Below are 22,698 nucleotides of genomic sequence, written 5' to 3'. Positions count from 1 at the left end.
CAAACTCCAATCTGCACTCACTTCATCTTACGCCTGGCCATATAGACATTCCCCAACTATAACTTTTCCGCACTGCATCAGCAGCTCTCTTACCCACCCGAATCATGCTATAGAACTCGATGGTTTTACTGGCCATCCATCCATCTTCAATTTTGGCAAGTGAAGACCGAGCAACGAAAAGAAGGCTAAAACAGAATCAATCGACTGATGGAGTGGGCAAATGTGTGTGCATGCGTTTGTTAGATACATTCTTACAACAGGTAATACGTTGGCTGCCCGGTTGCCTGGCACAAATTCTTCAAAATAACCCGGCTCAAAGGAACTCGAACTGAAGAGGAGAGCGTTGGTAAGTGGCTGGCCAATTTCTACTGCTGCTGCAGTTTTTGCAGCTGTCCAGCAGACGGACCAAAAAGTAGATGGGATATTGATGCTACCTGTACTGCCAAAGCAACAAAACAGCGTGTGTTATCCTTCTAGGCATACATCTGTCTTCAAGAGAATAGATCTCAGACGACAGATTAGCAATGTTTTATTATCCGCAAGATGGATCGAAAAGAATATGGAACAAAGATATTCACAACAGATATTTGTTTTGAAAAAACCATAAAGGTTATATGTGGACCTTTTGATATTATAAATACTGGAATATACTGCCTAATTTCTTGACCACAACTGTTGTTCGTTGTGTGTGGTGGACAGACCGTGTTTGCCCCTCTGTCAATAAGCTCCGTGTTTCGTTTTCGTTCCATCTCCAGCTTCAGCTTCAGCTCCAACTCCAACTCTAACTCCTACTCCACGTCCAGTTCCGCGCTCCTTGTTGTTGGCTCTTTGTTTGGTTCATTGTTCCTGATTGAACTGCCTTTGGATTAGGCGGAGTTAGTTGTGCGGACTGGGAGATGCCGATATGCCCGCCATGTATTCTTTAGATTACATGCAACTACTTCGAACGACGGCAGATGCTTTTGTTCGTCTTCCAGTTATGGACTCACCATCCTCGCTCATGTTGCCATCATTACCGACCATTACACGCTCCGGCTGCAGCTGGCAGCTTCTTTATATTTAGCTATTTTTGGCTCGGTTTATCCGGCGGTAATTAGCAGAACCTTTAGAGGTAATTGATTGATTACTGAATGATCTGACGGAGCGAAACAGGGGGAATTCGGTCTGCCAGGCGGATTAAGTAAGCCATAGATCAAGCAAACAATAATCACACCCAAGAATAACAAGGGCAGCGACACTCCCCGCACTCAGTGACCTTAAATCTTTTTCAGGCTTGAGTGCTCGCCCAATCAACACCCCATCAAAATGTATCAATGGAAGTTAGCTCTTTGCAGGAGGAAGTAAAGTGGAACATCTCCAATTTCATCAATGAAAAGTGACACCAAGTTGACAATAATTGGATTATGAAACAAACTGTTGCTGCTCGAAAAGAACATTCGAGTGGGGGGCAGTGCGATAAAAAAAAAGTAAAGAACTGGGACTGAAAGTCGGAAAACCAACCATTCATGCATATCAACATCATTTATAACAGCATGAGGACTCTACCTCTTGGGCAAATGCAAATGCCTCTGGGAAAGAACGGGTGGCTGGGGCAGTTCTGGCGCATTGGAAAGTGGTTTGGGCCATGGTAGCAGCTATTCACTTTCAAAGTCAGGCCACTCCAACCAGAAGCCACCCAGCACCAGTGCCCGTCCACATCCACTTGCTATCCCAACCCGTAATATGCAAAGTTTTCTTCAACATTGCACACAAAGTTAAGCTCCACTTTTGCTGGCCAACAACATTAAGGTCATTGTATCTCATACCCTCACTTGGAACTGGGTCAACTTCCATGCCAGTCGTCCCCCTGTTCGTGCCGCTTTCGATTTTGTTGCAATTCGGACACTAACCCTTTCTCTCCTTGAGCACGCGATCGCAATTAACCGGCATTTAGTAACTCAGAACATTTGCTGCCCCCACAAAACTACATTTCCATGGATGCACCAGGAATAGAAACGCAATTGCTGGCAGTGCTAACTTTTCGAAATAACTATCTTTTACTCATGAAATTAAACTACATTAGGATATAACTTAACTTATGATCTATGCTGCACATATATCCTTCGGATGTCATCTACTGACTACCATTTCTATTAGTAACATTCGTTGCCTGTGCTTTCCCATCAACCTTCTTGCGCTGCCAAATGAATTTCGCGGCTTAAAAAGTCCATAACTGGCTTCAACGATCCGGACACTTGTGCAAATGTTTACCCGCTGAATTCGCAATGAGGCATTCGAGGGAGTGAACCAAACCCGGTGCAGAACCCAAACGATTCGGATCCAAAAACCCAGCCGAGGGGCATGGAAATAACCAAACGTAGCGGAAGGCGAAAAGCAAACTTGAATTCGGTTTTATCATAATAACTGGCGGCCGACATAATGCTCAAACATGCATTAAAATATGAATGTGTACTTGTGTGTGCAAACAGTGCGTTTCATTATTTTAAGGCTGTTGTTGCTTATCGAGGTGGTAAGCGGTAATTAATTGTACATTTTAGCATTGTTTATGGTGATATAAAAATCCACAATATATTGGAATAATAAAATTCCCATATCAAATGTGTGTTTCTAATTTATCCGACCAGACAACTCAGGATGTGTCATTAATTTGTGTATAAATGTACGCAATTATCTAAATACCCAAATATAAATTAAAATATATGTAGAATTCGAGTACTTTTAGCTTGAAAATAACCAAATAACTAAATAAGATACACCGCATTTCCCCCAATGCTCTTTGCGGAGAAATGCATGAGCTGGCAGAACCCCAAGTTGAACATTCAAAGACCATTAACCCATTAACAACCGGGGGTTTCCCCGCTCCGCCCGTGGATCGGCCAATGTGAATGCGAATGTCAAGTGGCATTGTACCATGCTCAAATGCACAAATGCAAAATGCAGAGTGCACACATGAGCGATCCCCCGTTGAAACTGGATGACATGCAAAATGCATCCGCTGGAGTGCAGTAAGATGCCCGGGGCTTTCCCCTTCTTCGCCCCGATTTCGATTTGGAGAGCTCATCAGGCTGTAAAATTTTGTTAATAATGCAACGTGGCTGAGCATCGGAAATGCATGCTGATGTTTTGTGTGCGCGTGGATGGGGTGTTTGCACTTTTGGCCAAACTTTGTCAGCCGGGAAACATGTCGAGCCAATAACAACGCCTCATAAACTGGAGTCGCAACAGGGAAAAGGCTGTAATGACAACTGTTATTTTGTGTTCGATACAATGCAGACGTAATAATTCGTAAAAGGGATGAGAAGGTAAAATCTGCTAATCCCACTTGACAACCAGATTTTGTTTGGCGGCATATGTTTAGCAACCTTGGTGGTTGTTCTTTTGAAAGCCGATTGTGCATATATCTGCATTCATTTGAATTAATCCTGCTTCACACATCGTAATTGGGAATTTCATTACTTTTTTTTATTACATATATATGGATGATTATATACATAGTTCATGGATTTTTTACGATAACAAGATCGTAGGAGCATAATTAAGAATTCTTTGAGATAGACTTTTGCATGTGCAATTATATTCCCGAATTTTTCCATTAATAACAAATAAATACACAATTCCCTGAGGTCTCTCTCTCTCTTTTCCTCTCGCTCGCTCTCTTTCTATCACTATCCTTTCTCACTCTTTTTCTCTAATGTAGAGAACTTGTGCGGTTGATTGCAACGTTGCCAGACTTCACAGGCAAACGTCGAAAATTAATTATGGCTCCCCAAACACACACACAAAACAACAAAAACAACAGCAAAGGAGGGGGGGGATGGAAGTGGGCGGGGGTGAGAATGGAAATAAACAACATCCAACATATGCAGAGTGCAGACAGGACGACGACGATGAGAACGAGAATGAGCACGAGGATGAAACGGAAGTGGGGACGGACGTGTGTAGCAACCAGAAGGTTCAAAAGTTGGGAGTTTGCGCGGCAGCCGCAAAAAACCTGTACACAAATTATCTATAATAAAAATGCAAAACTTTCCACACGCACACAATACAGATGCATATGCATACACGAGCAAAAACAAATACATTGAAAAAAGGGTTGAAGAAGCAGCGACATGTCGAAAATCAAAAACTCTCGACTCTCCAGAGAGCCAAAAAACACGCACAGCAAGCAGCAATAACAACAAGCGGAGAAACAAACGGGATAAATGACAGATGAAACGCACACGGAGAGGAAAGGACCTCTTACATGTGTGCGCGAGTGTGTGTTTGTGTGTGTGTGCTCGTCCTGCGAACGAAGGTGAGCAACGAGTTCTGGTCTGGAATTGGGATTTAGTTTGGATTTGTGTTCCCACTGCCGGCTCCATTCCACCTTCATTGTTCGTCCTCTGCTGCAGATCAAACCGGAATAACCCCTAATGAAAACAGCACAGCACGGACAAGCAACAACAATTGTTACCGAATCGATTAGATGGGGGGGGGGAGTGACCAACTCTCGCTCGGAAAACAACATTGGCGGTTGGGAAATTAGAGACCCAAAGTTGATTTAATTTTACACTTTATTATAATGCTTGGGGGTACACTTAAATGAAACTTTCCTGATAAATGATACATTAGAATTTCAAATATGAATTGTATTTCTAGTCCAGTTTGAAATTTGAAAGTTCCTAAACACCCATCCCTAATTGTACTGTGCACGTCCAACTGGCGGATAGCATTCGCATATCCGTCGCCGCCATATTAGACATTCGGGGGTCTGAAATAATTTATGCCCAGCCTCTGTCTGACCCCCTTTTGGCCGCCATTCTGCTGAGTTCAGCCACTGGCAACCGGCAGTGGGGATTCCGGGCTGGGATGATACATGGACAGCATCGGAAATTGGTCGATTAGGCGGGGGAAATATTTCAAATGTTCTACAACAATGAACGACATGGAGCCGGCGACTTGCTGGGCAGTGTTGGTAAACGAAATTAAGGAGTGGAAGCAATGTTGCCTACAATTGTGCGTTAGCTAAAGCCCATTTCTTTCCTTCCATTAATTAGATACATATTTAAATAATTAAATATAATGATAATTAAATATAATGACATCTATTGGTTTTTTTTTTTCAGACGAGTAAGCAGTATCATTTAAATACTTCATAACTATTAATTTTATCGATTTGAGCTAATAATATTTTGCCCCAAGAAATTCTCCACTCTTTCATGGCCTATTGTGTGCCGTCTGTTGAGAATTTTCCGTTTTCCCAAGGGAAATTGACTTTGCCACGAGACTTCATCTGCTGACTGGCCCCGCTCACATTCGCAGACGCATTCGCATTCCCATTGTTATTGGCGCTAATTCCGACGTGCTCCCAAAAACAATTTCCTGAGAGCGCACTCGCGATTGTCGACGTCGTCGTTTCCACATCGTCTTTTGGCCACTTCGACTCGCCCCGATTTTTTAATAGATAGATACACATCGCACAGCCACAGCCAGCGTCGCGATTAACCCCCAAAAAGAAGTGTCAACTTTTAACTCAACCGCCAAATGGCCAACCCCACGGACTCGCCACATTTTCGGGAATAATTTGATTATCTTGCTGTCGCATTTTCCCAGTCCAAATAGCTTATTTAACTATCAAAGCGAATATATAATAAGGAATAGTTGTTCTCCATAATTGTAAAGATGCATAACATATTCATAAGGTGGTGAAATGTGTTTTGTAGTTACAGAATAAGTTTCCCTTTCATAAATAAGTATAAATATATTATTATTCATGCGAAACGCTAGGAATATTCTTTGTTATTAATTTAGCTGGCAACCATCGTTATTAAACCCGCAAAAAAAGTGTCAACCTCCAGAAAAACACAGAAAGGAAAAGCCACAAGGATTCGTGTAATTTGCTGCTGCAAAAGTCTCGACGCTAGATGAGAAAACTTTACCAGCTTTTCGAGAAATCAAAGCAATTTCATTAGGGAAAAGAGTAGAAACTGAGAGTGCGAGTGGGCCAAAAGTACTGGGCGAGCGAGAGGGGAGTTAATAGCACGGTGCGTTGCTTGGCAACTTTTGACAACTTTTTGCTGCTTCTTAGCGCGACGAGAAGGCGGTCGAGACCCTTTTGTGCGCCAAGATTAATGATGTGACTCGGGGCTGACGATGTTTGGCACTGGAGTCCTTCCATCGGCAGTCCGCCTGCTTTATGCTAATCAAATTTCCATTCGCCAGCATTGTTCTTGGCCCCGTTCGCCACCACTCGTAAGTCATTGCACAAAAGCGAAAAAGCCAAGAGCAATTAGGCGCAACAAAGCAACAATTGCACTGATAGCAGCTCCAGTTCGCTGAGAAAGTGCTGGGATATCGTCGGGGGTGGAGGAAAGGGAGGGAGTAGCTTCGATGATAAGCAAAATACCATTTATAACGAGTGTAATACCCCGAGCACGAGGAATCAGTTCTAGTTAAGCTCTTTAAGGCACGAGTACTAGCCCTTTTAGGCAAATACACGTACATATTACATTGAATACAAGTAACTCTAATGAGTCATCGTTAGAAGCTCGAGCTGAGTTAGAATTTTTCATCATTATTTTGGCTAAGCAGATACCTTGAAAATAATGAATTTTCCTTATAAAATTATCCAACATCTACTATATTTGCACTTGAAAAAGGCCATAAGTAACTGCTTATCAGTTAGTAAACCCCACATAAACATGTGCACATTACGAAATTTCGAATACAATCTGAGCAATAACCTTGATAAGGTTTCATTTTGTTTATTGATTAATAAATAATGTCGACCAAAGTTGTCGTCGCAATAATAATTAAACAATGTGAAAATTCAAATAAGCGTCGATTCTAATGGCGCCTAATGGCCCGGAAAATCGATTTCACCTTAAACAGAACTTAATGACTCTTTGTCACGCGTCAACGCGAAGAAGACAGCGCGAAAATCGAGGCAATAACAAAACAAATCGAATCAGATTGGCCGAAACGCCTTCGCCAAATGAATGCCAAGGGTGTATTCCCTCGATCCACTTTCTAAACAGGGTTTAAACCCAAATTCCAGAGCGTTATGCCCCCGGCCGAGATAATAACAATCCATCAACCGGTAGATGGAAAATGTTTCCAGTGTAAACACTGCCAACACGTCTTTGTATAACCACAATCGTATCGCATGTAAACAGTGTAAATATCGATAACGTTCCGGGTACTGGGTGGAAATAGGGTTAGTGGAGATTAGGAAATAGCAGCAAGACACTGTAGTTAAAATTAATCGTTGTCACTTCTTTACAGCTATTCTTATTCTTTATGCATTCTTAATGCAAACTATCGTATTGTAATCACAAAAAAAAAAATTTTTATCATGCTTTGTATTTTTGCCATAGTTTACTAGTTAAAATAAAACAACAGGCTGATTACATTTAATTTAAGTGGAAACGGAAGTCGTTCGGGAATAACATAGATCATTATCGAGTTGGTTTAGCCCGACACAAACCGGTTATCAACTGCAATTGGCAATCACGCGAAATTCTATACACCAATTAAGCATGGCTGTACAGTTGATTTTATTCTATGCCTTATTTATTTGGCTGTGGCTATAGTTTCTGGCAATACCCTGCAATTGTTGTAAATGCACTTGCCGTGGAATAGCCACGCTTATTCATTCAATTTGCTGGCACGTTTTGCATTACACACGACAACCCTGACCTACAAAGTGGCAAATAATAAAAAATCAAGCAAACGCGACTGCTGGCCCCTGTTTTTGTTGCCTTGCATCGAAAATTGTTTGTGCCGTTTGACTCTGGCGCTTGAGCAGAGTTTACATTGAATGTTATAAATAAATTAAAGGAACACAGCGTGGGAGTGTGTGTTAGCATGTGTATGTGACGGGTGGTGGTAGTGTGTGTGTTTGTGTGTGTGTGTGTGTGTGTGTGGAGGGGCCGGACAGTCTGAGTTCCCAAGCGATGCACGGCTTGCATTCAACATTCATCGCTAATTGCAGCTGATGATAAGTGGTTAGCATTCCTCAACGCCAAGCAGCTACGTCTAAGCCCATTACTATTATTTTTGTATGCCAGCATTGCAGTGGAAATTGCAGACCTAGGATTGGGGGAAATAGGTTCCTTTCCAACACTAAATCTAAAAGATAACATAAATATAATAACAACATAATAGATCGATGGCTAATTAGCTTAATAACTGGATTGTCTCATCCATGTACCATCTATCCTTTCTCATTTGCTGCTTAATGCATTTTCCAAAGCTTACTTTTTTACTTATTTAAAAGCACTTTACTTCCGATAAGTTCTTCAAACCAAACAGACCAAATTTCAAGCGTCTGGCTTTTACCATGGAATTATTCGGCCATAATACTAATTGCCTTGGCAAAAACAAAACACAAACAAACCAAAGTTGGTGATTTTTGATCTGCTGCTTTCTTCCCGGACAACGCACGCACACAAACAGTGCATAAAGGCTATAGTTATATGAGGCACATTTACATCTGCTTAAGACAGTGACAGATACTTTCTCTTTTCCCCGCTCGAGTGTGATGAAACTCGGGTTAAAAATAGAATGGCGAGCGAGTGGAGAGCGGATGGCCGCCCCCTTGCATTCATTTATAGTTTTCAGTGATTTGGCTTTTTGATGAAGACTCATAATTGCGCTGGTTTTTGTCACTGTACAATGGCCGAATTGTTGGAGTGTCGGAGGTGTTTACAAAGTTCAAGTGTTTGGGAGCAGCTGCGCAGCCAGCGTTTATTTTTAGCCCGAAAGAGCAGCGAGAGCGAAGCAGCGAGAAGAGCGGCGAAGAGAACGTGCGCAAGTGCATTTTTAAAATCAGAATCGGATGCTGCACGCTCTCGCTCATGCTCTCAAAAAGCGTGATTACGAGTTTGGTTTTTCTATTCTTATTTTTTTTTTGTGTGGTTTTGATTGGCATTTTCTCACCTGGTCGATCCAATGACTGTCTGCGACTCATTGGCAAAAGATTTGTGCTGCTCTTCTGTTGTGTGGTGTGTTTTTCAGGGGGGTTTTATAGACAATAACGTCGGCGAATGCAAATTATGCCAATTTTGATTGATTCATTGGGTAATTTGTTGCTGCTGGTTGTTGGTTCCTTTTGGCTATTGCTTTTGCTTATTTCCTTTTGCCGCGCTGCTTCTTACTCAATTCTATACACTCAACACACACACACACGCGGACATCTTTCGAATTTCATTTCACACGCGACTGTTGACTTTCTTTTGGCCCCCTCTCTCACTCTAACACGCTCTTTCTTTTTCTCACTCTCTGAGAACACGACAGATGTTGTTGTTGGGAGGCCTTTCTTTTGATTTGATGTGTTGCTGCTTCTGCTTCTGCTTCTATTGCAATTTGTGACGTGCTGTTGTGATTTGTTTGTTGCTGGCTTGTTTTTTGAAACGCTTTTTCGACAACACACATATGGGGAGCATGCACACACTCACTCGCCAGCAGCCAGCACACACACACAAACACACACGCACGCACACACTCACGCTCGCGCGTCACGTCAATGAACGCAGCAGCACGTAGTTGTTGTTTTCGTCACTGATTCTCGCCTTCTACACACATTTTGCTAGCTAATCGAAGCACTTTATCGGCAACTGCTCATCAGAGCCTTGTTTATTTACATTGCAGCACGGAGCTGGTGCACTTTCCGCGATTTTATGCGATTTTCTCCCGACTCGCACGGCCGTACAACGAGCGCCGCCGCCGCAAACAAAGGGAAATGGTGAATGCTAGAGCTGGAAGAGAAGCCGATGGTTAGTCGATACTATCGATGTATACAGATAACTGGCAGCATCGATGTTTGCCCCGCAACCATCGATTGTATTCACTTTAAATATTATGGGTTTCAACCAGAATTCAATGTTTATAAATACAACAGTCACTTTAATAAAATTTTAGAAAGCTCTTTGTGATTTAGAAAGATTTAAGCGCGTTGTTTACGATAAGTTATAAATACTAGGGTTGACACCTGTCAGCGAAAGACTTTTCGAATGTAAATAAACATCAAACGGCAATAACGTAATGATATTCAATAGATAAATAACTTTATTTTACTAGTTTAACAAATAAAAAAATAAAGAAAACATAAAATTTTTCGCACCATAACAAAATATATTATTTTTAGAACACGAAATATTAAGCGATATTTTGAAATACGGAACTGACAATTTCAGGCACATCTGACAGCCCTGAAACAATGCAGACCAGACATTAGGTCGGGGACGTGTGCTAGAGCGAGATGGCTCAGTACTAGCTGATTTCGTCTCACTCGCGCACGAAGAGGTAGAGAAGAAAAAAACCAAAACGAACTGGGCAAACTAGCGAACTTCACAAAACCCTCGACAAGACAACTGTATATTATTTTCTATTTCTCCTTGATCATTATTACCGCGGCTGAGCGAGGTATCCCTTAATGTTCGATTAATAACATTTCCGCAGATTTCCCGCACTTTTGCTGCACTCCGAACTGTTGTTTTATCGACTGCCCGAAATCGATTGGTCGATTGGGCGATAAGCCCTTAGGCGAATTTTACCAACACTGGTCGATAGCCAACTATCGTATTGTATCGCCTAATTACAAAAAAATAAATATAAATGAAGTGAAGCGGACGCAGCAACAAAAACAAAGAGATTGCTACGATCAAAATGCTACGGGTAAGTGACCTGATCGACGATGAAAACGCATATAGAGTTCAGTGTGCACATACAACTTTATCTCCCTGTACGACAGGCAATCGGGAAACGGGACAGGGACATCTTCGAGGAAGTTTGGCCGGACAAAAGGCGAATAGTTTTAAAGCTACTGCGCCAGGATACGGTGTCACAGCGCGAATGGCAGGACCTATTCTTCGGCGTCCACTTCGTGTGCCTGTGGGACGAGAAGGGCGCGGCCAAGATCTACGACTGCCTGCAGCAGGACATCGTTGAGTTCATCGTCCAGGCCCAAAGCCAGGTGCAAGCGCAACGGGGCGAGCAGGCCCTTCTGGCTACCTACATTGTGGAGTGGCGCAAGTTCTTTACACAGTCCAACTACCTGCCACTGCCCTTTCGCCAGCTGGAGCAGTCGCCCCAGGTGAAGCCCTCCTCCAGTGGCAGCAGCTCCTCCGCATCCGTCTCCGCCTCGGGAGCGAGTACGAGTGCCGCCGCGGCGGCAGCAGCCTCTTCCTGCAGCGGTCAGGCTGGAAAGTCTGGAGCCTCCACCTCAGCCGCAGCTGGAGCCTCCACATCAGCCGCCGCTGCTGCAGCCTCCACATCCGCCTCCACAAGTTCAGCAGCGGCAGCTGCAGCTGCTTCCGGAAGTGGGAGCTCCAGCAGCAGCACGTCTGCCTCCAAGAAAAACCCCACGGAGGACAGTCCTGTACGAAAACTCATGCTGGACTCCTGGAACAAGCACATCTTCCACGACATCAAGCATCGTCTGCAGGAGTCGGCCATGAAGATTGTGCACGCCGAACGGAACGGAGATGCCTATGATGCCCAGCTAGTGGTAGGCGTGCGCGAGAGCTATGTAAATCTCTCTTCGAATGCAGAGGACAAACTAGAGATCTACAGGGAAAACTTTGAGATGGCGTACCTTAAGGCCACTGCCGAGTTCTATCGCCTGAAATCCGCAGAGCAACAGCAGGAGAACGGAGTGCTGGCCTACATGAAATACGCCGACTCAAAGTTGCGTGAGGAGGAGGTCAGGGCCAAACGGTATCTGGAGCCCAGCAGCTTCAGTATACTTACTTACACGCTGGTCAATGTGCTCATAGTGGACCACCTCAACTCAATCATTGCCGAGTGTCCAGCTTTGATCAGGGACTATGAAACGGAGCGATTGAATCTCATGTTCCGCCTGATGGATCGAGTGATGCACGGCGTTGGCGTGGAGGCCATGATGGGTGACCTGCAGCGGCACATCATGTCTGCCGGACTGGCCGACATGCTGTCCGCTTCGGAGGTGATTACTCAGGATTCGGAAAAGTACGTTGAGCGGCTACTTGAGCTGTTCAACAAGTTCAGCGATCTGGTGCGCAACGCCTTTAACGACGATCCCCGATTCCTCACTGCCCGCGACATCGCTTTTAAGACGGTAGTCAACGACACCAGCGTGTTCAAGATGGAGCTACCCACGAGTATCGCCAATCGGGGTGTAAAGTACACAGCGCCGGAGAGCAAATGCCCGGAACTACTGGCCAACTACTGCGACATGCTGCTCCGGCGAACGCCGCTCAGCAAACGCCTCACCAGCGAACAGATCGACGCCCGTCTGCGCGATGTCCTCTTGGTCCTGAAGTACGTCAACAACAAGGACGTCTTTATGCGCTATCACAAAGTTCATTTGACGAGGCGGTAAGTTGACTGCATAATGCTTCAAATGAAGAGATAACATACATGTGTTCCTCCAATTACAGCTTGATTTTGGGCACCAGTGCGGATAGCGAGAAGGAGGAGGACATCGTAGAGTGGCTGCGGGAGGTGGGCATGCCGGCGGACTACGTGAATCGGCTGGCGCGCATGTTCCAGGACATAAAGGTAGGTTCTACCAGACTGATGTTCGGAGCAGGTTTATTCATTATGCCCTTTCGTATACAGGTCAGCGAGGACTTAAATACTCAATTCCGCACCTCGATAAGTCGGCACGATGCTATCAACATTAAAATACTCAACGCGGGTGCCTGGGCCCGCTGTTCGGAGCGAGTTTCGGTCTCACTGCCCATCGAGCTCGAGGATTATATCCCTGATGTGGAGGAGTTTTACAAGAAGAAGCATTCCGGCCGTAAGCTGCAGTGGTACCATCACATGAGCAATGGCACTATCACCTTTGTGAATAACTTCGGGCGCTACGATTTGGATGTGACCACTTTCCAGATGGCCGTCTTGTTTGCGTGGAATCAGCGTCAGCATGACAAAATTTCTTACGAGAATCTCCGCCTGGCCACAGAACTACCAGGTTAGGATTACGTGCACATTTAGTTTACGCTTTGATGTTGATTGTTTGTGTACTTTTCAGATCCCGAACTGAGGCGAACGTTGTGGTCGCTGGTAGCGTTCCCCAAGATAAAGAAACAGATCCTGCTCATGGAACCGGCGGCCATCAGTTCGCCCAAGGACTTTGCCGAGAACACAATGTTCTATATTAATCAGGAGTTCGCTATTGTCAAGAATGGCAAGTCGCAGCGTCGTGGAAAGGTGATTACGCATATTAGCTATCTAATAGATAATCCATTACCATAGTTCTCTCCCGCAGCTGAATCTCATCGGGCGCCTGCAATTGAGCACAGAGCGCTCGCAGCAGGAGGACAATCAGTCCATTGTGCAACTGCGCATTCTGCGCACACAAGAGGCCATTATCAAAATCATGAAAGTGCGCAAACGGATGAACAACGCAGCGCTGCAGGTTTGTTGCTCGATAGCTAGATGTGCCTTGAAAGGCAAGGTATTTAAAAAATCATTCTTTCACAGGGTGAACTCATCGATATTTTGAAGAACATGTTCCTGCCGTCCAAGAAGATGATCAAGGAGCAGCTGGAGTGGCTGATCGAGAACAAGTATATGAGACGGGACGACGATGATATCAACATGTTCATTTACGTGGCCTAAGCTAAGCAGCTGCTCGTGATCCCGGCTCTAGTCTCAGTCCCGTCTATGCAGTCATTCCCATTTCCATTCCCTCACACGCTACTCCAAAAACTATTGCTGCTGCGATTTTAATCTCAACGCCGACGTGCTCAAAGCACGCGCCCTTTTTCTGTCTACGGAATTGGATAATTGTATTATATGGAAACGTGATTCGCTACTGACATTGCGCCCTCAAAGCATTTAAAAGACCCACACTCCAATCGGCAGCCGCTTTCTCGTGTCCACGTCCTGTATTTGTGAAACTTTGTATTTTTATATTGGCCCACTGGCTGCTCTGCGTAGCTCTAGGTATTATGTTTTGTGCGCTACTTGCACCCTGGAAATTCCGAGCCCACGCCCACGCCCTGCCCCCGAGTAATATCGATCGATAGCGTTAATCTAATCAACCTGCTGTTTTCTATGTGTGTAGTTATCCCTTGTTTGTTTCCGTTGCCTGGTCTTCTGTTGATTCTTGGGTATTTTGCAATGTTCCACGTGAGACTCACAGACCTCCAGAAGATTAATGGGGAAGCCAATTCTTCGTCTCCGGTCGCTCCCAGCATGGAATGCCTAATCACACACAAACACTCACTCACACGGGATCGCAAAACTATAACTAAAATAGCAATACTTTATGTTTAAGTTAATGAATAAATTTGGTTCTACACATAATGAAAGCGAATCTATTGCAGTTTAATTCTCAACTGGTTACTGCAACTGAAGTGCGAATAAAAATCGAATGCATTTCAATATACCATAATGCTTATTTTGTTTATTTAACTTATGTGTGTAGGGGCGGATGTTAGGTTAGCGTTCTTAAGTAAAAACCTATATTAATAATTAAAAACAAGGACAAATGATTTTTGCAAAAAGTGCACCAAAATACCAGGACGAGAGTTACACAATTGTGACATACAATTAACCCATTGAAATTGAAGTAAGTGTCAAAATAGACAAAAACGGGTTGACCTATTAATATAATCAAGGACTGACAAATAGAGCATTTTAAAAAACACGTCTAAATAAAAGGAACCCTATTCTATTCTAGCCAGCACTATAATCTATGACTTACGAACCTATAGCTAAAATACTATTGAAGCGAGCATATGTCTCGGTGAGGGCAGGTCGATCTTTTCGTAAAAAAGAAACAGCTAGCTCCTTCATATCAAGTATAAGATCAAACGTTTCCAAAAAGCCATTGACTTTAGGGTAATCATTTCACCTTCTTATCTTAGGGAGGAATCACGGCCGTACATAAATGGGAATCTACCGTCGCTTCCGACCTTTCTTATACCCCTTGCCATACCATCCTGCCTGGGTTCGCGCCAACTTCCGTGGAAAACTCGTGCTCAGCTGCTGTCTTCGCTTCGCCGTTTCCGCCGCTGCTATGTGTGCCAAGGATATATTCTCATCGTAGTCATCGTCGTCGTCGGAAGTTGGACAGCACTCGCAGACCACGAACCGACCGCTCCTTGCCCGTTTCTTGTGTTTGCGCTGACTGAGGTTCCAACGCCGATAGAACTGACACTCCAGCTCCGCATACCGATCAAAGCAGAAGAAACAACTGGCAGCGGATCTGTTCATCGCAAAGTTCGGCACCACCTGCGAGTTCCAAATATTGAGATCCGCTGGTGGGGGGATCAGGATGCTATGCAGACCAGAGTACGCATACTTGGCATCGTACCAGGTGGGCAATTGGCGAAGCAGCTCCTCATCGTTGTTTTGTCTCAACAAATCCACCTGGGCCAGCTCGCTTTCCTCCTCCTCTTCGTTATCATTCTCTGTGCCGGATTCACCATCACCCTCGCTCTTTATCTGTATGCTGGACGACTGAGAGGCAGGTGGCAGGACCAATTTGTGCTCAACAAAAGGTGTGGACAGTGGTGCTCCAATTGGCACCAGCGGTGGCAGCTGAAGCGGCTCTAGTCTTGATTCAGTTGCTACCGCAGACAAACTTTCCGCATGAGTTTTTTGTATGGCGACTAGTTTTGGCAGCTCTGGAAAACCATTGCTCGGCGTTTCCTCCGTCTCTTCTTTGAGAGAAAGTGGTTCCAGCTTTGGCAGCAGCTCCAAAAGTTGCAACTCCTGCTGAAAATTGGTTTCCGGGCACTCTGATTTCTCCAGCTTTACTTCAGTCTCTATTTTAATGGACGACTCCAGTGTGATTAAGTCCTTCTCTGTTTCAACCTCCCCATTTGTTTTCACGTGCTCAATCTTAATTTCCTCGTCCTGGCCATTGAGGGGCTTGAATTTCTGTCGGAGCTCCAGGTTAGTCTTAACCCTTCGACCATTTTTGATGGGTGTGCGAATGCGGGGTCCCTTGCCGATGGGAAGATCGCTGTAGTTAAAGCTACAGCTCTCGCTGGAGATAGTTGAGTCTTGCGTTTCCTCAGTGGTAGTGGTAAAGGCCTCCTCTTCGTCGGCATTCTTTAGCAAAGGTTGTGTGAGCGTGTGCAGTTCCTCGGGCATCAGAAGCGAAGCATGTGCGAAAATTGGATCCTTCTCTTTCGTGTAAACGGGAACGGGAATGTGGAGTAGATTCATCAATTGGGCCATCACCTGATCGCATTTCCCATTTATCTTTATGCTAGCAATCGCATCCTTGGGCGTCCACTGCAAGTTGACCACACAGATCTTTGCTCGCTGGCGGGCAGGCCGGTCCATCTGCCACAGCCAAGTGTACTTCTTGAGAACCTTGAGACTGGAGCCCAAGCAGAGAATCACATCCGCTCGCTGCGCATTGGCAGTGGCTCCCGCCCAGTTCAATGGCCACTTGACGTTCCCCCGCTCTCCGAAGTGCACAATGGTGTCGTACAAAGGCTCCGAGCAGCGATGGCATAGGCGGTGGGTCTTGTGGCAATAGCGGGCAGTCATCTCCGTGGTGTCGAACTGGCGCCAGTAAACGCTGTTCGGTCGGCAGTTCTTGCACACCTCCACGTACATATTTCCATGGATTTCGGACAACGAATTTCTCGGTAATCCGGATCGCAAGTGCAGGCCATCACAATTCTGGGAGACCACGTGATGCAGCAATCTGCGGCGATGCAGTTCATAGAGTGCCATGTGCGTGTAGGTGGGATTCGCGCTGGATAGATCATGCTCGCCGATTTCCTGGCCCTTTTGGAGCAGTGTCCAAATTCCCTGGCTGCCGCGATAGTCCGGAATCAGGGCTGCCGTGCTTATACCGGCTCCCGTGTAGCAAACTAGATGCTTAGCCTGCGAAATGATGTTGGCCAACTGCTCCACCTTTGCCTCGATCACGTGCGACGCATCCTCGCGTTCCACAACCCGCTCCTTGTATATCTCTACCCGCTCCTTGCGCTTCTTGGTCGTCTTCACCATGTCCGGATGTTTCTCCAAAAACTGTCGATCTTCCGTCGAGCGCAGGGAGTCGCATTTTCGCAGTATCATCGAGACCTGGAACATTTTCATAGATTAGTATTGGCTTGACAGGCGTACATACATGGCTTAATATATAGATCGTAGTTTATTTTATAATAACTTAAGGGTTCTTTCTTTTGGAAACTAAAACATAATCAAAGGTTGGTATTTGACATGAACTTTTGTAATTTAAAAAAAAACTAAATTGGAACCAGCTCTGCAAGCGTAAAAACACACACACAGGCGCACTAATTACCCTTCGCATGGCATCCTTGCGTCGTCGCTTCTCGTTATCCTTCTTGGCAGGATTCATCTTGGCCCGCGTTATGTAAGACTGCGCCACGTCCATCTCCTGTTTGGGCTCCATCTCCGTGTGCTGCCCCTGCTCCTGGACATTTTCCTCGCCCAGATCCTTCTCCATGATCCGGCACAATTGGCAATTACATATGCGGGGACAAACCAAAATGCGCCGCAGACAGGAAGGGGAAATTGTGATGTGGAATCCTGCGCAGGATGACCGCTTACATCTTATTCATGCGGATTCAGACCTCTGGTCATTGGTAATTAACAATCCAAATCCAGCGACGACTTTTGTTTTGTAAATGTTTCTTTTTTTTGGGAAAAAAAGGTAAACAACTATCGATGACTGCATCGATATGTTAGGCCTATCGATTTCGTAGGAATAACTCGCTTCCACTTAGCAGAGATTCTAAATTAATCGGACTGTTAACTGCTTTAAAATTTAATTTTTAATGTATTTAGTAAATAATTTATATAATTTTACAGATCCAGATGTAATAATTTAAAACGTTGACAAAGTTCGGGTCATCCAGGCTAAATAAGGATAGACGCGAGTGTAGATTCCGGGTATTCCTGGTGACCCACAGGACAATCCAGCCGACGTGATTCCCACAACTACGTACATGCAGGGATATTCCCGGTGGTAAATTAGCAAAGGTCCTCCCGAGTCGCCGTTACAGGTGTCCTGGGCCATCTCGGAACCCACACAGAGCTGGTTGTTTCCATCGAATCCTCGAGGGAACTCCTCCAGCTGCCGGGTAAGCAGTTTTTTGCACACCTATACGGGAATAATATATTTATTAAATTAAAGCCCAAGCCATCTTACTTACCCCATCTCCGTAGCGCTGCAACTTCACCTTCAGCAGCTGGGCGGATGGCTTCAGCGCCAGGCCAGTGCTTCCCCAGCCAACGGCTATGAAGGAGTCGGAAAAGCGTTCATCCTGGAACGGCAGACAGGCTGGATGCTTATATAGGTCAAAGACCACAGCCTCTGTCAGTTTGACAAGACCTATATCATGGTAGAACTCCGGATCTTCGTAGCCCGGATGGGCTCTATACCCTGCAACCATATAGTCTCTGGGCGCCGCATCCTCATCCAACGAATCGAAGTCAAGTTCGCCCAATCGGACAACATTCACATCTCCCCTGGAAAAAGTGAGTTATTGATTCCTAACCTGAGCAGCGAAAAACCTCTACTTACCTTTCCGATTCCAAGCAGTGATCTGCGGTTAAGACGAACCGCTCGCTGATCAGAACGCCACCACAAAACCAGTCGGTACGGCTGCTCGGATCTGGGCGACGCCCCAAGCGGGCCATATGCGGAAATTCCCTGGGCTGGGCCGGATGACCACCGACGATGAGCGGCGTGTAGCTCCTGCAGTTGTCTATGATCCGACTCTCAATCGAAGCTCCGGGCAACAGGAAACCGAACTCGATTCTCTCCTCGAAAACGTTTTTCTTGTATCTCGAGCAAGCTGAAGTTGGAAAAATTGGGCGTTTCATTGTGATAATCCAATATTTATCAAAAAGAATAGCTCACATTTAGTGGTCAATACAGTATTATAATAAGAACTATACCCATGTTGTAGCTATATACTAGATCTTTCAAGCCACTTGCAAGCCTACTTTTTGTCCACTTACATCCGACAACATCCATATCCGGCTGCTGGCCAAAAACACATGCCAGCTGAACGATCAGCTGGGAGAACAGCCTCCACATCTTCATCTTCAGGTGGCGATCGGTGATCGACTGTGCGATTCGAACGGGTTTAGCTCCCAATTAGTTACTGATCAATTAGCTACGGAAACCCCAATAGAGGTGAGTCTACAGCGGGTAAGAGCTAATGAAATCCCCGTTTTTTACAATTATTCCACAACAAAACGATTTTGTTTATACTTCTTTATAAGTGGGTAAGCAAGTATTACGCTGATCTTATTTATATTGTACCTTACTGGGTGAAGGTAAAGGTTATTTAAATACTAATATATTACATAAACATAAAAAATATATTTGAAAACTACTACGTCTGATAGTAAGATTATCATTTCTAATTGAAATCTATTTTTTGGCCAGTTGATGCCTTATCCAGTCCAGGTAAAAGTGCACCCTTGTGTACATGCCCGGAACATCAGGTGTGTCGCAGGTCACTCCGACGGATGTGATACCCATCACATGGTACATGCACGGGTGGTCATCGTGGCATATGAGCACCGGTCCGCCGGAGTCGCCGTTGCAGGTGTCCTTGTGCTCCTGGGATCCGATACACAGTTGGGTGGTGGCATTGTAACCCACGGGGAACTCATCATTTCTATCCGCTGTGATCCTGCAGTGCGTTCCATAGTTAAACAACCTTACCTTCTGCAGTCTCTTGTTTTCAGTTCTCGGAACGCTCCCCTGCTGACCCCAACCGATGGCTATAAAGGAGGGTACCGATCGCCCATCGTCGAAGGGCAGACAAGCAGGTTGCTTGTACTCGTTAAAGATAACGGGTCTACTCAACCTCAGCACGGATATGTCATTGTACATTTCCGGATAGTAGTAACCAGGGTGAATTGTGAAGTACCTGACGATGAAGTCTTCGGGATCCGCGTCGTCGTAGTTGGTGTCGAAATCCAAGTCTCCCAGGCGCACGATGTTCACTGAACCTCTGAATTGGTTCCATATTTGCTTTTAAAAACAGAAATATTATTAGGTAAGAGTACATACTGTGGGGAATAGTGGCAATGGGCTGCGGTGAGCACGTGCCTCTCGCTGATGAGTGTTCCTCCACAGAACCACTCCACTTGGCCCTTGTAGTTTCGATGTCCCAGGCGAGCGGCATGGGGGAACTCCCTGGGCATGGCGGGTTCTCCGCCGATTATGTGGGGAGAGTTGCTCAGGCATCTGTCCAGGGTCTGGTAGATCGGACCAGCCTCGATCGGGAAGCTAAACCCCGACATATCCTCCCAAAAGCTACTTTATTCACCAGACAGGCTGTGGAGTGCGATAATCTCCTAGAGGGTTTTCTTTTGAATAATTTAGAGAACCCACTTTTTGCCAGAAAAGGAAACAACCTTAAACAACCTTACCTTCTGCAGTCTCTTGTTTTCAGTTCTCGGAACGCTCCCCTGCTGACCCCAACCGATGGCTATAAAGGAGGGTACCGATCGCCCATCGTCGAAGGGCAGACAAGCAGGTTGCTTGTACTCGTTAAAGATAACGGGTCTACTCAACCTCAGCACGGATATGTCATTGTACATTTCCGGATAGTAGTAACCAGGGTGAATTGTGAAGTACCTGACGATGAAGTCTTCGGGATCCGCGTCGTCGTAGTTGGTGTCGAAATCCAAGTCTCCCAGGCGCACGATGTTCACTGAACCTCTGAATTGGTTCCATATTTGCTTTTAAAAACAGAAATATTATTAGGTAAGAGTACATACTGTGGGGAATAGTGGCAATGGGCTGCGGTGAGCACGTGCCTCTCGCTGATGAGTGTTCCTCCACAGAACCACTCCACTTGGCCCTTGTAGTTTCGATGTCCCAGGCGAGCGGCATGGGGGAACTCCCTGGGCATGGCGGGTTCTCCGCCGATTATGTGGGGAGAGTTGCTCAGGCATCTGTCCAGGGTCTGGTAGATCGGACCAGCCTCGATCGGGAAGCTAAACCCCGACATATCCTCCCAAAAGCTACTTTATTCACCAGACAGGCTGTGGAGTGCGATAATCTCCTAGAGGGTTTTCTTTTGAATAATTTAGAGAACCCACTTTTTGCCAGAAAAGGATTCAGTGGCACCACCACTTTGACCAGCCATACAGTTTCCAGAAGAACTATCGTGCCGGAGATAGAACTTTTCATCGTGTGGTTGGCTCGGCATTAAGTGAATGACTAGAATCATAATTCATAATCATTAGTACAATCTCCTTAGGATAATACATAAATTCCCGGAGAATCAGCGTTGATTTTCCAGTTGAAGTAATCAATAAATTTTCTGCGGGATTTCAATATTCTTGGCTTGACGACGATTTTCTAGAAAATGTTAGTGAATAATACTCAATCAATTCAGCTTTATTTTTCATTTACTATTGTTTACTCATTTTGATATGCTGTGCACAGAATTGTGAATATCAATTCTAATTTTTGGCTAATTGCTGCTTAATCCAGTCCAGGTAGAAGTGAACCCGTGTGTACATCGCCGGAAGATCGGGTGTGTCGCAGGCCACTCCGATGGATGTGATACCCATCACATGGTACATGCAGGGGTAGTCCTTGTGATAGATGAGCACCGGTCCGCCGGAGTCGCCGTTGCAGGTGTCCTTGTGCTCGTTGGACCCGATGCACAGTTGGGTGGTAGCATTGTATCCCTCTGGCAGCTCATCATTCCTATCCGCCGTGATCCTGCAGCGCGTACCATAGTTGTAGAGCTTTACTTTCTGTAGCTTTTTGTTCTCCGTCCTGGGCACGATCTCTAGCTGACCCCAACCGATGGCTATGAAGGAGGGCACCAATCGCCCATCGTCGAAGGGCAGACAGGCCGGATGCTTGTAGTCGTTGAAGGTTACGGGTCGAATCAACCGCACCACGGAAATGTCGTTGTAAATGGCCGGGTAGCTGAATCCGGGGTGCGCGGTGAAGTCCTTCACATCGAAGTCCTCCGGCTCCGCATCGTCGTTGTTGGTATCGAACTCCAGGTCCCCGAGGCGCGCGATGTTCACTGATCCTCTGAAGAGATGCCATAATATATTTACGATTTAGTCTAGGAATTTAGTGATAAGAATAGTACGGACTGTGGTGAGTAGTGGCAATGCGCTGCGGTGAGCACATGTCTGTCGCTGATAAGTGTTCCGCCACAGAACCATTCCACCTCGCCCTTGTCATCTTTATGTCCCAGGCGCACAGCATGCGGGAACTCCTTGGGCAGAGCGGGTCCTCCGCCGATGATGAGTGGCGCATAGCTGGTACATTTGTCCAGGGTCTTGTAGATAATCGGTGCATTCTCGATCAGAAAGCTGAACTCGGACGTCTCCTCCCAAACGCTTTTCTTGTAGGCAGTGCACGCTGTAGAGTGCAAACGTCCATAACAGATCTTTCGAACAATGATGCACTTACTCCTGGCTATATCCGGATCCTGGGCTGACGCCCGTGCAACGAATAGAACCAGCAATGCCCCTCCCAGTTGGACAATCTTGGCGAAGATCGCGCTGCTCATCGTGTGGCTACCTCTACGTTTAGTTGGCAACTAAAATGTTTATTTATAAACAAAAAGCCTCTCTTTTAAACCTGCCAAAGTGCAATCTCCGCAGGAGAGCTAACAAAAAGTGGGAAAAGCCTCGATTTTGTTGATAAGACATTCATTATACACTAATATTTGCTCTCGGCTTACGCAAGCAGAAAATCAATAGAAATGAAAGCCGGTTTGATGGCGAACATGCTGA

General features: G+C 45.5%; 5 protein-coding genes across 5 annotated transcripts in view; 1 reads left to right on the top strand and 4 right to left on the bottom strand.

Moving 5' to 3' along the window:
- The window catches only part of LOC6612650 (nuclear receptor coactivator 6), a 44,125-nt gene extending 33,648 nt beyond the window's left edge, over positions 1 to 10,477 (bottom strand). Inside the window, exons 1-2 of the mRNA XM_032721011.1 lie at positions 10,391 to 10,477; positions 8,920 to 9,737 (exon numbers count right to left, since the gene is read on the bottom strand). Of these exons, the coding sequence (XP_032576902.1) occupies positions 8,920 to 8,950 (31 nt within the window). The 5' untranslated portion in view covers positions 8,951 to 9,737; positions 10,391 to 10,477. The remainder of the gene's footprint in view (positions 1 to 8,919; positions 9,738 to 10,390) is intronic.
- Positions 10,478 to 10,539: 62 nt separating this feature from the next.
- On the top strand, positions 10,540 to 14,287 carry LOC6612648 (cullin-5). Its single transcript, XM_002037116.2, has 7 exons — positions 10,540 to 10,656; positions 10,733 to 12,336; positions 12,399 to 12,519; positions 12,580 to 12,937; positions 12,998 to 13,176; positions 13,235 to 13,384; positions 13,450 to 14,287. Exons 1-7 carry the CDS (start codon positions 10,648 to 10,650, stop codon positions 13,585 to 13,587), a joined length of 2,559 nt encoding a protein of 852 aa, XP_002037152.2. The 5' UTR covers positions 10,540 to 10,647; the 3' UTR covers positions 13,588 to 14,287.
- A 70-nt stretch (positions 14,288 to 14,357) lies between these two features.
- Positions 14,358 to 17,608, bottom strand: LOC6612647 (NAD-dependent protein deacetylase Sirt7). The gene is made up of 2 exons (XM_032721013.1): positions 17,243 to 17,608; positions 14,358 to 17,022 (listed from the first exon to the last, which is right to left on the bottom strand). The coding sequence occupies exons 1-2, from the start codon at positions 17,405 to 17,407 to the stop codon at positions 14,872 to 14,874; spliced, it is 2,316 nt and encodes a 771-aa protein (XP_032576904.1). The 5' UTR covers positions 17,408 to 17,608; the 3' UTR covers positions 14,358 to 14,871.
- A 112-nt stretch (positions 17,609 to 17,720) lies between these two features.
- Positions 17,721 to 21,050, bottom strand: LOC6612646 (transmembrane protease serine 9). Its single transcript, XM_032723038.1, has 8 exons — positions 20,707 to 21,050; positions 20,318 to 20,647; positions 19,994 to 20,239; positions 19,351 to 19,934; positions 18,928 to 19,059; positions 18,488 to 18,761; positions 18,117 to 18,432; positions 17,721 to 18,064 (listed from the first exon to the last, which is right to left on the bottom strand). The coding sequence occupies exons 1-8, from the start codon at positions 20,937 to 20,939 to the stop codon at positions 17,789 to 17,791; spliced, it is 2,391 nt and encodes a 796-aa protein (XP_032578929.1). The 5' UTR covers positions 20,940 to 21,050; the 3' UTR covers positions 17,721 to 17,788.
- Positions 21,051 to 21,302: 252 nt separating this feature from the next.
- Positions 21,303 to 22,604, bottom strand: LOC6612644 (serine protease snake). The gene is made up of 3 exons (XM_002037112.2): positions 22,373 to 22,604; positions 22,051 to 22,321; positions 21,303 to 21,985 (listed from the first exon to the last, which is right to left on the bottom strand). The coding sequence occupies exons 1-3, from the start codon at positions 22,470 to 22,472 to the stop codon at positions 21,397 to 21,399; spliced, it is 960 nt and encodes a 319-aa protein (XP_002037148.1). The 5' UTR covers positions 22,473 to 22,604; the 3' UTR covers positions 21,303 to 21,396.
- Positions 22,605 to 22,698: the final 94 nt, after the last annotated feature.

Source organism: Drosophila sechellia, chromosome 3R (assembly GCF_004382195.2).
Source record: "Drosophila sechellia strain sech25 chromosome 3R, ASM438219v1, whole genome shotgun sequence".
NCBI lineage: Eukaryota > Metazoa > Arthropoda > Insecta > Diptera > Drosophilidae > Drosophila > Drosophila sechellia.
The sequence above is the reverse complement of the archived record's forward strand: the minus strand, read 5'-3'. Positions and strand labels throughout refer to the sequence as shown.